This window comes from Phalacrocorax carbo, chromosome 2, assembly GCF_963921805.1.
Source record: "Phalacrocorax carbo chromosome 2, bPhaCar2.1, whole genome shotgun sequence".
NCBI classification, from domain to species: Eukaryota; Metazoa; Chordata; class Aves; order Suliformes; family Phalacrocoracidae; genus Phalacrocorax; species Phalacrocorax carbo.
The window spans coordinates 140,715,059-140,732,590 of NC_087514.1; the positions used below are offsets into that span (position 1 = coordinate 140,715,059).

At 38.3% G+C, this 17,532-nt stretch overlaps 1 protein-coding gene across 6 annotated transcripts in view; it reads right to left on the reverse strand.

Moving 5' to 3' along the window:
- The window catches only part of PPP1R9A (protein phosphatase 1 regulatory subunit 9A), a 188,794-nt gene that overhangs the window by 59,652 nt on the left and 111,610 nt on the right, over positions 1 to 17,532 (reverse strand). For all 6 annotated transcript variants that reach the window (XM_064444586.1, XM_064444585.1, XM_064444584.1 and 3 more), the window contains 3 exons: positions 9,518 to 9,650; positions 8,920 to 9,040; positions 4,129 to 4,233 (listed from right to left, as the gene is read on the reverse strand). In XM_064444586.1, the coding sequence (XP_064300656.1) occupies positions 4,129 to 4,233; positions 8,920 to 9,040; positions 9,518 to 9,650 (359 nt within the window). The remainder of the gene's footprint in view (positions 1 to 4,128; positions 4,234 to 8,919; positions 9,041 to 9,517; positions 9,651 to 17,532) is intronic.

Consider the following 17,532-nt stretch of genomic DNA (forward strand, 5'->3'; position numbering starts at 1 on the left):
CTAAATGGGGTCAGAAGAAGCACAGAACAATTAGTGATATTAGTCTGGTGCTGCCCTCTGCTCGGTTCATCAATCTTAGAGCAGGAGTGATATTGAAAACAAACACCCATTTCAAAGGAAAATCTCTCCTGTATATAATCAAAATCTGAAATCCACTAATATGAGATATTAGTAAACTAAATGGGTGAGCAAAATTATGAAGAAGACTTGATATTTACATCAATTGAAACAGCATTCATAGTTTTATTTGCCAGATTAGAGTCACGAGGACACTAATTCACATCCCTAAAACCAGAAGCTGATTGCCGGCTGGGATTATGAAAGAATTCCCTCTCTTTCCTTTGTCTCATATGCTACCAGAGTACATCTGGTGGGTGCTGACTATCTTCCTATAAGAAAGAAAAAGATCTTCCTATATTATAAGAAAGAATAATTGAATTTATTATCATTGGAGAAGACAAATTGGTTGGGTCAATGATCTTCCATTATGGTATGACAACCCTTCCAAATAGTCCAATACTTCAAACAATGGATAAAATAATCATAGATGCTTACGTTTGCTCTTTTTTCTCCCCCTTTCACCCTCACCTAGAAAAGTTCAAAAGGTAAAAGCCATGCCTTCATTTTCATGGATTCTTCACTCTGTCATCTACAGACAGCCTGGATATTTTTTTTTCTGGCAGAAACATTGCAAAAATCTATTCTAGGTCAATGACTTCCACTGTCAGGATCATTCAGTGTTCAGAAGGCTCAAAGCAGAAAAATAAATCACTGAGTATTGGTATTATGCAAGCTCCCTGAAGAGGTATTGACTGCATTTATTGCAAAGAATTAAGAAGTAGCTTTAATGTCACTCTCCTCATGAATGTCCTTCCTTTGCAACAGATCTGACATAATAAACCCTGCTACAAAAACTAGCGTGCACTTTGACTAGATTAAGGACAAAACGACTGCATATATGTAATGCTGGGAGTTATAAACGTGACGTCATGCCAGTGAAATGCACACAAATCTCTGTGTGTACAGGACACCAGGCAGAGGAAAGGTACACACAGTTTATGCTATGACCACAAGGTAACTATAGTTACATAAACAATTCTAGAAAATCCATTAAACTGACACTATTAAATAGCAGACATGAGTAAATACGTGTGTGATTTCCCCTGTGAAAGGAGGATTCATGAAGTTGCTTTGCCTTGAACTAGAGGGGACATGCAATTGTACAGTGCCTACACACTTGTAGTTCAGCTGGGACACCTGCCACAGGAACAGCAGAAGGCGTTTACATAGCAACAACCTTTTCCACTGCTCCTGATTCCTGCAGTGACACGGATCATTAATGGCAGCGGCCACCGGAACGGTGCACTCAAAGGTCAGAAGCACCACTCCCTGCACCGCCAACAGGCAGGAGGTGACGGCTGGGGGCAAAGGAGGGATTTTGCCCCAGAAGATCCTCTTATGTTGTCCCTGAGGTTCTGGAGCAGTTCGGGTGCAGAGGTGAGCCTGTCTGCCAAACAGGGTGGAGATGAAGGATTTTTCCATGCCAGCTCTAACACAGGTGTAAGTGGGAAAGAAGGTCTGTCAGAAAAATTGTTCTCTCCACAAAACAAGCAGCAGGCAGGGCTTTCTTGTCATACAGCAAAAGAAAAACAGTCAGCAAGATAATATATAATCTTCTTTCATATCTAAATTCATCAATATTAGCTCTTGCTTACTTTACAAGCAAATGTTTAAGCCTACAGTGAAGCTAAAACGTCAAGCATCCTGAAATCGCTACCCACAAAAAACCTTTCTGGAACCATTTCTGATTTTGAGTAGCTAAAACCAAGAAAGCTCATCAGTGCCAACAGAGCATCAGATAACTCAACAGTCCAGGACCTGACCAGAAGGCAGGCAGGAGCCTGCGCCACACAGTGCTTAGCCATCTCACCAAGTCTTGCTCCCAGCCTACCACAAACCAGGAAAAAAACCCGCATTTCTTAGTTGGCCTGCATAAAGCAGAGTAGTAGTCTTTCTGAGGTTCCTTCCATGAAGTTTTACATTAAACAAAAATAGGGTGAGTTGCACCAAATCCTACTCATTCCTGTCCTCTAATTAGACATATACACTAGTAAGACGCTGCTAATCACACAGTATGCCAGTATGCATAGAGATTCCTATATATCTGTTTTATCTAATAATATTTTAATATTATTTTATATTATAATTCATATTATAAAGTATTTTAACTTTTATTTTAAATATAATATTATTTTATGCTGGATTTTTATCTAGTTGTGACATTAATGCACTGGGATTTTTTTCCTGTGAAAGCTCAACATCTTAAGCTTACGTACAAGGACAAATGTAGAAGCTCACGCATCTCTCCTTGATAAATGAGGCCTGTCAGAAGCCAATGATCCCAGTGCACAGGATACATAGCACACTTGTCAATGTGAGCTCAACAACAATGACAAAATACTTTTTACAGTCTACTATTTTGTGACAAAAGGGTCTAGACTGCAACCAGCCTGACTGTAATTTACTTCCTGAGTGAAGATTCTGGGAGCATTCTGTGTGAAAATTGTTTTATGTTTCTTCCTTTCTCCAAACCCATTATTTTTCCATGGAAGGAAGTATTCTATTCTGTAACTTATGCAATAATAATTACCTGAACTAAGCCAATTCTAAATGTATATAATACATGTGTTTTATGTGAGCGCTTTCTTTTTTCTTTTTTTTTTTTTTTAGCTAAAACATCAAACACAAAATATAAATAGCATTTGTTTTGTGTGCCGAAACACAGGAATACATTATTCTCTGTCATAAGGATTTTACGTTCAAAGGTCCCAACTCTTCAGAAAACCTAATAAAATACATACTCATTTTTATAGTTAACTCAGTAGTAACACTCATAGCATGTGTGAGCCTTTGCAGAAATAGTACTTGATGTAACTAAAAATGTAAATGTTACACAAAAATATATTAACCTGTAATTACACTACAATTTCTTGTAGCTTTTTTCCTAAATAACCTCTTTCAAATAAAACCTTAATCAGCCACCCCCAAGATTCTTTGCAGAATCCACATCCCAACATTATTCCTTAATGCCATGAGGGAACAGCTATGGAATTAGAGTGGAAATGTGAACGCCAGCATACAGCCCCACCATCTGAGGGGGACTGCATATATTACCACCAGTACTTTAGTCATGGTTCAAAAGAAGTCAGCCCTGAACTCACTAATTAAAGAATTCAGCTGTATTCCCTAGAGAGGCTTTTGAGAGAGAACCAAACGGTGACTACAGAACGGCTGTTGTTTTGCAATGCCAAAGATATTTTTTGATTTATTTTGTAGAGTTAAATCTTTACTGAAATTAATAAGCTATTAAACAGAAAAGCTATGTGACTGCATAGGTTTTTAAGTGGCAAAACAGTTCGATTCTAGGGAAACAATGTTCTTATTAACTTACAAACATTTTACAGCTGTGTATTTACATCAGTTCAGAATTTTACCTGCAGTACAGGTTACGTTTTCTAGCCTATTCATTATTGTATGGATTTTTACTGGGATACCTTTCAATGAACCACACCGTAGGAACAGAGAGAGACACAGAGATGGTGCAGGGACTCAGGTAGCTCAGTGAATTAATGCTGAGATGATACTCTCCTCAATTTGATAGCTGTTAACGCTATTGCATCCGGTACTCTCTTCTCCTCTGTGCCGAGGCGGCACCTGCGAGCATCTGGGTGCTCACTAGCTTACACCCCCAACCCTGGGGCAGTAACATGGCCAGTCTCCCCAGTGGAAGAGCAGGGAGGAGATCTGTGGCAGCACAGTTTCCATCTGACCAACACCCATGACCTTCATCATTCCAGCTCATACAGTTTGAGGTCCATGGAGATCTAGACCAGTGAAGAGTCATCTTCTATGTATAATTTCAGCTTGTTTCAATGGTTGTATTTTAAAATTCTAAGCCAAAACAAAAATCTGTAATACAACAGCTCATCCCTGTCTTGGGATAAAAGCAGAGAAGGCACAAAGAGGCCAAAATACTCTGATTCCACCTGGGCATACTGACACTCCTGCAAAAGAAGCCAGGTAATCTTAAGTATTCAATCACAATTTTTTTTCTTCTGAAGTACTCACCTGACCTTCCCTTTGGTGTTTCTAAGAACAGTTGCAGCAAAATTTTGTGTAACACCAACCAGACTGATGCCATCAACTTCCACAATTTGGTCATTCACTTGGATCCTTTCAGGGGAAAACCACAAATACATAAATAATTGTGTGAATTCTTGGTGAATTTTCAGCAAAACTTGGCATACAGAGATTTCTTTAGTTTGATTTTAAACAAAGACTAAACAAAAACTGAGTCATAAAATGATTGAGGTAAACATGAAAAATGCACAATTCCTTGCACACTGACATCTCATAAATCCAGATTCAAAGTTATCATTACAATTAATAGCATCAATCATGCAGTCACTTTCGTTGTATATAAATACAGCAACACAAACTCCTGAATTTGTCATATGACTTAAATTAAATGAGATACTTGAACAATTCTTATATCATTCTTTCCTGAGCCAATCCTGAAAAACAGCATAAGACATAGCTCTGGTATTTCACACTAATGGAAAAAAATGTGATATTTAACTAAAACAACCTGCTCATCTGTGGAGAAAAGAGCTTGTACATCAGACTTAATTGTGACCTACTCTCTTAAAATATTTCATCTAACTTGCTCCAAAAAGATGAATTCCCAGTCTAAGTGGGATCTTGCTGCACGCAGTAACAAGACCTTGGACTGATTTAATGACGACTCTCTTTGAAACCAAATACCTATTTACAGTCAAATCACTGTTTAATGCGGAATAAAACACATGCTGCTTTTATCTGAAGCAAGCATTGCTATGAAATCCCTAGAGCAGGACTCATCTGGATTACAAATGCTTGGAAGGAAGACTGCTATGCTAAAATGTCCTCTAGAAATGCACCAAGTTGTATAGTTTAAAAAATTTTTTTAAAAAACAACACACATTCAGAACTAGTGAAAGGGAGCACTTTTCAAGTATTTACATGGACACTACTGATCCAAATGATACAGTTTACAAAGGAACCAAGAAACAGCTATGAAAGAATCCCGTTTAAATTATATGAAGACACCTAAATTAAGCTATTTAATATCTTAGGATATCTTAGTGATAAGAATTCTTTTCAAAGAACAACAGAGGCTTCAAAAGAGGGCTGAAGCATTTTGACTAGGCACACTAATTTCTCTGTCGAGTCTGAGGCAATGCTTTGCAGTTCTACAGGTGTTCAAGCAGTATCTTCAGTTCTTTGAACTCCACTGATGAGTGAGAAATACAAATACAAGATTTATTCCTTGGCAGCCTCACACCACAGAATGTCACTGTGTTCTGGGAAGGATCTCCCTTCTATCTGTAAGAAACCTTGAAAAAATTATCTTTGTGACAGCCTGTAAAATCCTATCTTGAAAATCACATCAGGTGTTTTAATCTCAGAATTTTATTTCCATTTTCACTGGAGCATTTAATAAATGCACCAATCACATTAATATTTATTGTATTTCAATACTGTAAAAATTTTTGTTTTTCTTTAGGAAACATGAGGTGCAGTCAGATGGCCACAGGAGTTCCAAGAAAACTTCAGTATTTCAGGTGACGAAACGTCATGTTAGAGAACTGTTGCCTGCAACTTCGTAAGTGGCTCTGTCTTGATCTGCTGCAATTCAGTCTGAATCCATTTGTCCTTCAGGTATATTTCTTATCTCCTGCTTTCTTATTTGTACAGCTCTGAAATTCATTTCCAACTCTTATTTTTATGGCCATTTTTCTCCAAACTTATCTCTTTTTATACATACATATATTTTAATTATAAATAAACATATATACATATAAAACAACATACAATTGACATGATTGTTATTCAAATTATATCATTACATGTAATTAAAAAAGAAGTTTCCTGTTAGTTGCCATGTACATTCTGTACTGCCCAGACTAAAATACTCTCTCAGCTGTACTCTGGCTGCCTTCCTCTTCCTCAGGCATCCCCTCTCCAGCCCCATTCCCACCGCAGCTCTGCACCTCTAAGCCTAGCCCTAACTCCCCACACAAGCCACTCAGGCACCGTCTACACCAAAATATTCTCAGAGTCATGTTCTCTGGGCAGCTTTCCCTTTGGAGTCCCCTCTGTTAGGAGCTCTAGGCTTCCTCTGTCTCTCAAATCTAATTTCAAACATGAATGAAAAATTAGGTTCAGGCTGGCAAAGCCTGAATTATAGAGGTTTAACTGCTTTTATCATTAATGAAATTGGTAATTCTTCTGACAATTATTTTCTAATGGTCATGACTTAAATCTTCGCCTATATGAAGCAGCACTTCAGTGAAGTAGCAACTACAGAAGTGAACCAACTAAAGTTGAACAAATTACTTGCATAATTACTGCTCTGTGTGATGAACTGAAAAATTTAACCTGTGCAGAAACAATGTTTAGAGTATTTTTCAAGTTAAGAACTGTGTAACGTTTCAAAATTGTTGTTCTCAATGTTATCAAAATACTTTAAAACATGAATGACTCATCACCAAAAGAATTTGAAGAAGCAGCTATGAATTCATACAGGGGAAGTTTTTCTTTTTCATATTCAGTCTGATTGATTTCATATTTTACACACTATCAATATTCTGTCTTACTACTTACCAACATGCTTGCCTTTGGATTCATCTCGAAGCACCCTCCTTGGTTTAATACTGCCACACAATGCCTTTTGATATGACAACTGAACACTACCTGCTTGTTTGCATCGACCTGAATTAAGCCAGTGGTGCTCAATCACTGAGAAACCTCTTAGTACAAATTTTGGGTTTCCATGGGAGGCAACTATTTTATATCATGATTCAATGGGTCTTTCAATAAAAGATGGGAGTTATCCCACAGATATTGTAATGTTTTAAATTGTAGTTTCAGAAGAGCCTGCTTGAAGATTGATATGCAGTTATTAAGAGTATCTGATGCAACTGCTGAAATACAGTTTTATTTTCTGTTAGGAGACTTTGTTTTGCTATCAGTCTTAATGATTAACTAGGCTTTTCACAAAGATGAAGTTAACAGCACCCTTTACAGTTGATGCACTTTATTACAGAACCGGCTGCTCCTGACTGAGAGAATTACATATCCCTTTCCCAAGTGAATGATCAGTCAGGCTCTCAAAGAGAAAATCAGAGGGCTATTTCTCAGCTGACTGAGCATTCAGCCAGTTGAAAACCAACACAAATATTAGAATGGTCAAATAAAGATATTATTTTTCTCAGCTGACAAGCTCCTTTCAGGTGCCGTCTAGGGAAATGAAAGAAGAGATATGGGATTGAACATTAATTTCTGTAGCCCACTCAAACATGTGAATAATGAGAGGAACAGAAAATACCAATCATCATAGAGCAGTAGTGAGCAACTCTGATTTTCAACCAGAGAATTTCTCAAGAAATTCCAGTTGTGAGCTTAATGCCTCCTGGCTGAGCTCAAGCATACCTTTCAGAAAAACATTCACTTAAATTTAAAGTAATGGATGAAGTCATGACATCTTGAGGTGTCAACTTCTTCACTTCCCTTCATAATTTTTAAGCCTATGATAAATCAGTACTTAGCCTTCAACCTGGTATCTTATTTCTGTAAAGCTACTGCAAGGCTGATGTGTATACTTCAGTAGTTTCAGAGCAATGTTATTAAACTTTGCAACCCCCTGCCATGTACAGCCTTCTGATGTAATTTGTGTGGGGTTTCCGCAGCAGAACAATCTTTTGCCTAGCTGAAAAGTTTTAGGTGTTCATCAATAAGAAGCATGTTACTGCAATACATTTTTTTAGAAGATGGTATTAACTTCTTAGCATTTATTCTTACTTTATTTACCTGTGTTTGTGTTTGGTATTATTTATAACTAATATAACAAAACAGCAATACTTAAAAATAGGAGTAGAGAATGCATATAAGTAGACTTAATTGCTAATGTATCAGATAAGTAATATTTTATTTGCATGCAAATTTACAAAGTGTATGCTCTGGGACAAACCAACAAATTACATGGATTGGAAGATGTTCAAGAATACTTTTCATTATTAATTTATTACATAGTAAAGTGTTTTTCTAACTTTTAATAAGAAACCTTGGTCTGATTGTGGCAAGTACTGTGCAATACACAGATAACTGTCTCACATGACAGCAAATCCTCTAAGTTTAAGAGGAATTCTTTAACCTGCACATTCCAAGTAAGCAATTCTAGAAGCCACCAGGTTTTATATGAGCATTGTGTAAGACTACAAACACCATTTCTTTAGTGAACAAGATTTATGGCACAGCTTCCCATTCCAATTGATTAATGTACTTTCAGTGCTGTAGGGATGAAAACTGAACTCTGGAGCAGAAGACCATGCATAATAAGAAATACACAGTAACAGCCTGTGTTAGTGATCTTGGAAGGAGGTGTATTTAGTAAGAGTTTAAGCATTCAGATACAGTAATTATTCTCCTAATCAAATGTTGAACAGAACTCCTTTCATGAGTACTGATTGCTTAAAGCTGGTTTGAAGCCAAGAGAACACATGGGAGCTCAACACCTTTAAAATCTAAATTACCTTCAAAAGTGATGCACAGTTTGGGATCTCCAGCCTTCCTCATGCTAAAGCATCTGGGTTTTCAGGTAGTCATGAACACATGTCTTTGGCAAATCTGTTCTCCTTAAACCCCAAACTCATGTATTCTCATAACTACATCAGGCATTTGGACCATACCAAGGAAGTCTCTGAATTTTACAGCTCTGAGTTATCATGACATATATTAAGCAAACAGCTCTTTCCTATGAAAATCATAATTCACAGTAACTATTGCTGGGAAAATTTCCAAATACTGAGTCTAGTTTACCTGCCATCTCTTTCTGCTGCCCCACCTTCTGTTACTGTTTTGACAAATATTCCCAGTTTTTCAAGGCCTGCATCTGCTCCAACTCCCATTCCAATAATGCTTATGCCAAGTCCATCTTCATCTGTGAAAAAGGAAAGAGACAGCAGAAATTTCTTATTTTGATCTATATAGTTATTTGGTAGATAAATATTTATGCTTTGGTTTCTCTTGGTTTTCCACGTCAATAACATTAATATCCTTTTGCTTCCTTTTAAGAACCTTATTATTCTACTATTTTAATTACACACAAAAAACAATTACCTTCACCCTTATGAGGAGCTCAGAACAACCAAGATTTTTACTCTTCCAGTGGAGAATGAAAACACTGCGTGAAATCATATGTTAATGGAGTGACACGAATTCAGATAGAGAAATAAAAAACTACATGTCTCAGAACTGTTTCTCTAATTCTGTATCAAATAATTCTTGAAATCCAAAAAGCCAGGGTGACTACAACAGATTCATGGAAATTCAGGATAGGCTCTGTAGGCATGAATAGACTTTCTCAGACTTGTAGATCAGTGTCACAGAAACTAGAAATGGCACACAGACTCCGTACCTTTTTCTAGTTCAACTGGGAAGAGCTCCAGCTTTTCGACACGCTTTTCAAGTTCATATTCAGCTGATGCAGCCACTGGGTCAACTTCATCATTTCTCCTGTCATAGTCTTCATTGGAATATGTATTGAAAACCTGTGGAAACAGACCAAAAATCACTTAACAACCTACTCCAAAAATACTCCTACCGTATGAAAATAGCTACTGCTTTTGTCCTGTGACATTGCAGAGTTCAAAAAGACTTTTAAATGACAAATTTCTCCTGTTTATTCAAACTTCAGTTTTTAAAATTTGTGCTTTTTCATCCAAGTGTAATCGCAAGTATGGTTGCAAAAGTCAATTAAGTATACACGATTGATTTTTGTTGTTTGTGATTATAAATGCAGAAAGTGATCTTGAATGACCAAGTTGGCCTATACATGTCATTATTTAAAATACTTAATTCAGCTTATTAAGAATGCACTATTAGTAAAGATTCACAGACAGGAAAAAGCAAAATACATTGAACTGATGATCTGCACACAGTCTCTCTTTCAGTCTTTTATCCTAATGAAGTTCCAGTTTGCATTCATCTAACCAAACCTAGTCCGAAGATTACTAATCTACATTAGGCTGTCTATGGATACCATTAGAGATTATACTCCATATTACGTATTAACTTTTTAGGAGAGCAGTATACACAGCCATGGGCATTTTTTAAACCAGCCAGGTTTACAGGTTTACTTCAGCTCTAAAGCAGTAATTTAACATTGACTGCATTAACCTGATTATATCATTTACGGTACTTTCTATCACACTTTCAACATGAACATGGCCTTCAATCAGAGATTATTCAGACCTTCAGGAACTTCAAACAGTCAGGAGAAGCATATTTTCATATTTTAGAAGTCAGAGTTTGCCAGCCTAATTCACTTAACTGTCCACATTTGGCAGCTATGAAAGAATATACATTATTAGTGGTAATAATTTTAATGAACTTCAGTCCCATGCATATATCATGCTCATTACCTCAAATAAAGGAAAACAATTTCCCCTACCTCCTCTCCTCTTTTAGACACCCTACAGAAGACACAATTATGTAGCCATGGTTTTTCTATGTCACTGTTTCTCTTTCAACATAAACTACTGCACCATGCTATGTAGCCACACAACTCACCAAGCCTGCTCTCTTACAGCCTTGCCTGGAGGCTTGTCAGCGACTGGCCCTGGAGCAAGCATGCCAGCTTGCTGCCCAGTGCGCTGCCAGCAGCTGGGCTCATTTCCACCTGAGGTTCTCCTGCCCAAAAAGCTGTTAGTGCAGATTAATTTCTTATAAATAGTAAATATATTAAAATTGCAATACAAAAATACTATTCAATACTATCATAAGTATAGTAACTGTGTTATGGCTACTGCAAAGCTACTGCAAAAAACTTCCCAGCTTTATATAAAGTAGTGGTTAAAACAGAAAAGATGTTAGCCGCTCTATGGAAATTTTAACTCAGGTATTTTACATCAATGAAAAAGGCTTATTAAATTGCCTCTTCCAAGAAGACCAAAATGATAAACGTTTTACAAGAATCCACAAACTCACATTGATTTTTAGTGATATTGATGCAAGAGAAAAGCTGTTTTAACTAACTCGTGTTGCTAAGAAGCATTCATAAATATATCCAAAAGCTAAGTAAAATAAGTCACATACTAAACACTGTCCAATGCTGCTGAATATTTTATGCTGCTTTAGTATGTATAAGATTGGAGAAAATACACTGATGCAGAAATAAGCATAAGAAAATGTAACAATTTACTTGGTCTAAAATAACCTGCAAGATCTATATGCAAGTTCTGGCCACGCAACACACCAACAGAGAAACTGTGCAAACAGCCAACCCCTTCAAAATGTAAGCGATCACCTTCAACTCCTTCCCTAAGCTTCTGTCTCTGAATGCAATAACTGCATCTGCATCGCTTATTTTTCAAAGGCCTTGAACGATGTATTAATTTCTGCTCCTGCTGTTAACCCCATTGGGTGTTTGAACTCCCAGTTAAAATGGAAAATAAAACAGAAGCTATCCACACCCGCTTAACAGCCTGACAGGGGAGCTCTGAAAAGTCTTTTGTTACTCCATGTCTTTCACAAACCTCTTTTACACAAGATAAAACCTTCTTCATGTTACATATCCCTGCCTGCTGCTTCTCCATGGGTCTGAACACTTGAGGACAGAAAGAACCAGGAACATGTTTTTCTATGTAGGCCATATCAAGCTAGAAAACAACCCATAGATCTAATGATGCTAGCCTGTATGTAGTGAAAAAGAAGCAGGTAGGGGACAGAAGGCCATCCCATTTACATTTTGATTGTGAGACATATGACTCTCAATGAACATCTCCACCCTGACACAAGAATAGATCAAACCAGTCAGAAAAGCCCACTCAACAGCAACAAAAAGCCCTGACACAGGCTGGTCTGTAAGCTCCCCTGGTAGCTAACCTTCTCTCTGGTTTGTTGTCAAAGATGACTATTCCCACTAAGGGCTCAAAACCCAACCTCAATCATGCTGACACCAACCAAAATAAGGATCAATCAGTGGAGCTAGACCCAATTAAAACATTAGTGAGCTAAGGTCTGACCACAAACCTTTAGGTCAGAAATCCAGCGGTCATGCTAGAAAGTACAGGTTAAACACAACAGCTGTGAGTTTAGCTTGGATTACCTCACTTATCAGCATCAGGAGAGAGACCTGTTTTTCAAATATGGAACAGAGATGGATTTTATAAAGGACAATGTAGATACAGTCATTAGCTGTTGAACAATGGTGAGAGAGGCAGGTAAGTATTACTTAACACAAAGATTAGATGAGGGTGAGGTATGCCACACAAATAGTATATTTATTTCTGGACTTCTTTTCATCATGTTAACTGGCCCTGTTCTTTTCCCTTTGTTCAATGACTGGCATTAGTATATTGTGGTAGCAGTTCCAGATTTGTTGCAAAGTGACTGGATATGCTTCAGGATAATTTTCGTTCAAAGCATCAAATCATATACTGACTTCTTGCTTGGGATGATCTTTCTTGAACCAGATTAGACAGAAGAGATGGCTTCTTGGATCTTGCTGACTGGTTTGGAATATTTAGACTTGCACACAAGAAGGGAATGAAAGAAACTGGTGGTGGTGAATACAGTTATCATTATGTCTCCAAATATATCATGCCACTCTTAACCTGGTATCTTACCTAAGCATTCAATCTGAGATTGTAGGATCACTCACAGCATCAAGGTAAAATAGTGTATGCTTCCTACCTGGCATTAACTCATTGTCTTTTGTACATTGGTCATACTATCTTGCCCACTGCCTTCAACATGTGTTTTGACTAGGGGAGGAAGGAGGATATTCTGTATGTCATTTATCTAATTTTGCATGATCACATTTAATGGTTGATTGATTCTATTAAATGAATCTCTGGGTGTTAAAATGAAGAAAAGAAAATTTGTGCTTGGAAATTTTCTTTCTTTGTGAGACAGTCTATCCACCACAGTAACGAACTGCTTGCTCAGTACAGTCATGAGAACTGTCACTCAAGACTTTGCTAAAAATAAGAGTTATAACTTTTCCTCAAAGTACACTTAACTTGATTTAAGTAGACCTACTTCACCAAGTCTGTTGCTGCTGTTTCCTACAGCATGTGTGGGATTGCAGACTTACGGGAATTCTCCCATTCTCTGTGATTTTACAGATTTGGTTTTGCCCTCACCCTGGCCAAGTACCCACTACAATAGAGTCTCCTGAGCCACTACTTATAGAAAGCTCTTTTTCTGGAAAATCCAATACACCATCTGAATCTTTGGTTGTACCTCTCCATTAGAGAAAAATAAGCTTTCATGGAATTCACCTATGACATTTACAAGGATTTACAATGGCACTTGTAATCCAGCAACAGCAGAAATGAAAAGCCACTGACAGTGTTGACAACTCAATGGATACCAAAGCTCAATGTGTACATCAAAACAAAAAAACCCTGAAGAACTGATGGGCTTGCTCCAACGCTGTAATTAACAGAACATAATTCTGTCTTCTCTAAAGTGAAAGAAAAAGGGTCATCAGTGATTCATCCAGCACCAAAATAATGACAAACTGTGTGATCAAAGAAGCAGGTATTGCTGTTAGGCACCCTGGGCGGCACCCCCAGGGACACATACACAACAACTTGTTTCTCTTTCAGAGAGCACAATCTAGGAAAAACACATCACAACAAAATATTAAAAATATAATAAAATATAAAATAAAACACAATATTGCAGACTCTACTTCAAACAAAAACCCCACATTCTGGTTCTAATACTCCATTTTATAAATAAGACCAGAAAAATACTGCAGTAGATGGAAACTGATTGCATGGAGCCACGGTTCCAGAAACAGCAGCCACAGACTGTCAAGGGACTGAATGTGGCTTCCCAGAGGAACACACGATGCTCACTGCTTTAGTGCATGATGCATGCACTAAAGTACATACAACAAGCTCCATCACAGTGATAATTGGTATTATTACCCTTCTTGTATGCCATTTTTAAAACTTCAGAAATTTGGAACACCTTTATTCCACGCCTTCTTTGCAGACAGCAGCAGCAACCAAATGGGTCACCTCTCTGTACATCCTGGTGCGAAGACATGAGAATGATCAGGTCTTCTTCTGGCAATACATCATTACCGTGCAAACATCCAACACAGGAAGGTGAATAACTACAGAACTGCCTTATATTTTATCTTTTATAACCCACCTCCAAGGCATGCTATGTATTTGGTGGGGGACATTCACAAAGGACTCCGCACTGACAGTTTCCACATTTGGAGAGCGTGGACCTTAGAACACAAACTGGAATCTCTCCTATCACCCATTTTCTTCCTCAAGTGAATAAAACTTTTTTGTCCCGCACTGAAACTGGGAGAATACAGAAACCTGACACTATGGATACATCCTTTGGCAACCTTAATTACAATGACAGTAATAACAGTTTTCTTTGGCTGGTTCTGCCACATACACCCTGTTGACTTTGGGAAAGATGAAAACCAGAGGTTGTCTTTAATGAAGACATGGACGGAAATAATAAATATTTTGTATCAGAAGCATTATTATTAATTACAGTAACAGCTGGAATTTCAGACAAGTTTTGTTGTGTTTGTTAGCAAGAATCCAAATAAGGAAATACAGTGGCTAAGTAATTTTGACATAAGACATACAGAAAAACTTCAGTATTTTCTCAGGTCTTTCAGTGAAGAACGGCGTGCAATAGCACCTCCCTGCCCTCTGCGAGGAGAAGCAGGTACATTTCCAGGACAGCTGCCAATTTCCTTCAGAATAGTTTTACAATCAGCTCTTGTTTTGGATAGATGAAAAACTTCCTTGGGGGGAGAGAAGTGAGGAAAAGCCATAAGAGCACGATAATAAGAATGAGAAATGTTTATGGATGCGACACTGACCTACAGCATTGCACTTGAAGCACAAGCAGTTGTGAGGAGTACTCCTGTGCTGTGCTCTGCAAGGGCAGGAGGCAGGGGAAGCACTGAGGATAACCTCTCTAGCTGTGCTCAAGACACTAAATGAGAGAAAAATATCACAGTTTGACCATTCATTATCTTCTGCTTGAAAGACTCTCTACAGCATAGCTTCAGAGAGGAGAGGAAACTCTGACAACATCTGAAATAGGTGACTTGACTTCTCTTTTAAAGAATATTTTCTCTGTGATGTGGTCACTCTGTCACATCACAGATGTATGATGTGGTCACAGTCAAAGCGAGTGAGCCATTGAGGAGGAGCACCAGAGGCTCCCTCCAGCTTTCCTGGCTTCACGCTCCCATAAAGCCTGCGTGGGCATCAGTTGTCACTAACGCTTCAGCAGGGAAGCACCAAGGAGACAGATCTTCCCAAGAAGCAATTGCAGGGATGAAACACAGATGGGAATTAGACAGTTGTGATATTGAAAGAAACTGATCGTCTAACACCAAAACCAAGCCTGGGGTTTTCCTCAGAAAGCTCTGAAGGAGAAAGATATGACTTGAGCAGCCTGAAACTCCAGCAGAAAGAAGCGCACAGCAGATTTCAGTTTCTGAAATCCTAAAGTATCTGGGCCCTAGACTTCTCCATCTCACAGAGACCATTTTTGACATATAACAGACAGCCAGGAGCAATACTGTCATTTGCTGCCATGCACAGTCAAACTGTTCAATTTGTTGATACAAACTGCAAAGTATTATCTCTAGATACTCTTGTTTTAGGTAACTAGCACACACTATCAAGTCTTCTGTCTCTGAGCACAGTCATAAGACCATGTCTAGTAAAGAACCACAATATCACTGCCCTGCAGCAGCAGCACCAGCACATCTCAGCTCGTATCCATACAGCTCCTGCAGCATGTCCTGCACCTGGCCTGCCTACAGGGAGAGGCACCCAACTGATGCTAACCCAAATAGTGCCACAGTCGCACTGCCTGGTGGGACACATGCATTAAAATGCACAGACTAATAACACGCACTCATTAGGCCTGCGACATGACTGTGGTTTTGCTTGCCAGCATAAAGCAGTTACACAACCAGGCATACTTCACCTTAAGCTCATTTCACTGAAACTAGTACCTTAAATTTTATACAGTACAGTTTCAGGCCCAAACATGGAACTCAAATTGCTTTGGTGGTTACTAATGGATTGTCTCCTGGTATCAACAACAGTAGGACATACCTGCTCACTCTCTTTGACCTCTCCACTGCATTTATTACTGTTAAATCAGAAGGTCCTACTGCTTCAGCTCGGAGGGGCTGCAGGGACTGAAAGCAACCCAGCTAAAACACGCAAGTTCTTCCAAGAAGGATGCACCAATGTATAGTAGTGCACCGAACCACTCTTCCACTATAAATCCCTTACCTGAGCATTTTAAATTCCATGTAGCTCAACACTGACATGCTGGTACAAAAGTGTGGCCTTCTTGGCACCTTAAATCAAGTAGAACACCAAATTTTCAGATATCTCTTTTTCTCTGTCATCTCAGATTTTCTGTGTACAAATATAATTTTTACCCTGTCTTTCCGCTACTTGGCTCAGTTTCAGGTGTGACTTCTTTAAAACACCTATTTCCATTACATAATTTCCTAGAATCAGTGAAGTTATTCACCCTATCATTTATTATTAACTCAGTTTGTACTTGTTGTATTGCTGATGTACTAGTTTTGTTACAATTTACATCACCACTTGTCTACGTAGCAGAAAAATACAAAAATCACTGTTGCTGGAAACAAGACGTGTGCCCCATGTGAATACTTCATGCTGTTACTCTTAATTAAGACAGGTCAGTGTAATTAGCAAGTAAAAATAAGCCCTGGTACTGAAAAGTAAACCCAAAGCTAATACAGATCTGCTCTTACAGAGTAATCTCTAAGAACATAAATAATTTTCCTGATCATTATTTGGCTAATATTGTGTCATTACAGATGAAAGTTAAATGACAATGGACATTAAGATCTCCTGAAAATACTAAGTTTTCATATTAGTGCTATCTAAAACCTTGCTCCTTGAAGGTAAGTTAAAGTTCTACTTAGATAAGTAAAGTACAGGATGAGTAAAAATTACAGTAACACTCAGCTGAAAACAATCCTATATTGTGTGCGCTACTCTAAGGAGGATCAATGAGGAGATAAAAGATGCTCTTTTCTTAGGGTGAGTGTTCTTCATTCTTTGTGAAGGGACTCTTTCCCTTCTGAAAATATCCAGTCGAGGGGGGGGGGAGGCAAAAAATCCAGCAGTTCAAGTCTTACAAAAAAGAGATGAGTCCTGAGAAAGTCCTGAGAAACTCCTGTTTCCCAGACACTGGCTCTCATTTTTACTCCATTGGTGAACCAGTAGAGCTGCTGCCTCCTTCATGGGGAGGAACAGATACCCCTCTGACTTCACCTGTACTTTTCTAATGCCTCTGCATCCTTCCTCCACAACAGCGTATATCGCTGACCCAGTCTAAGGCTACCCCCGACACAGATCATCTCCAGTCATCTGC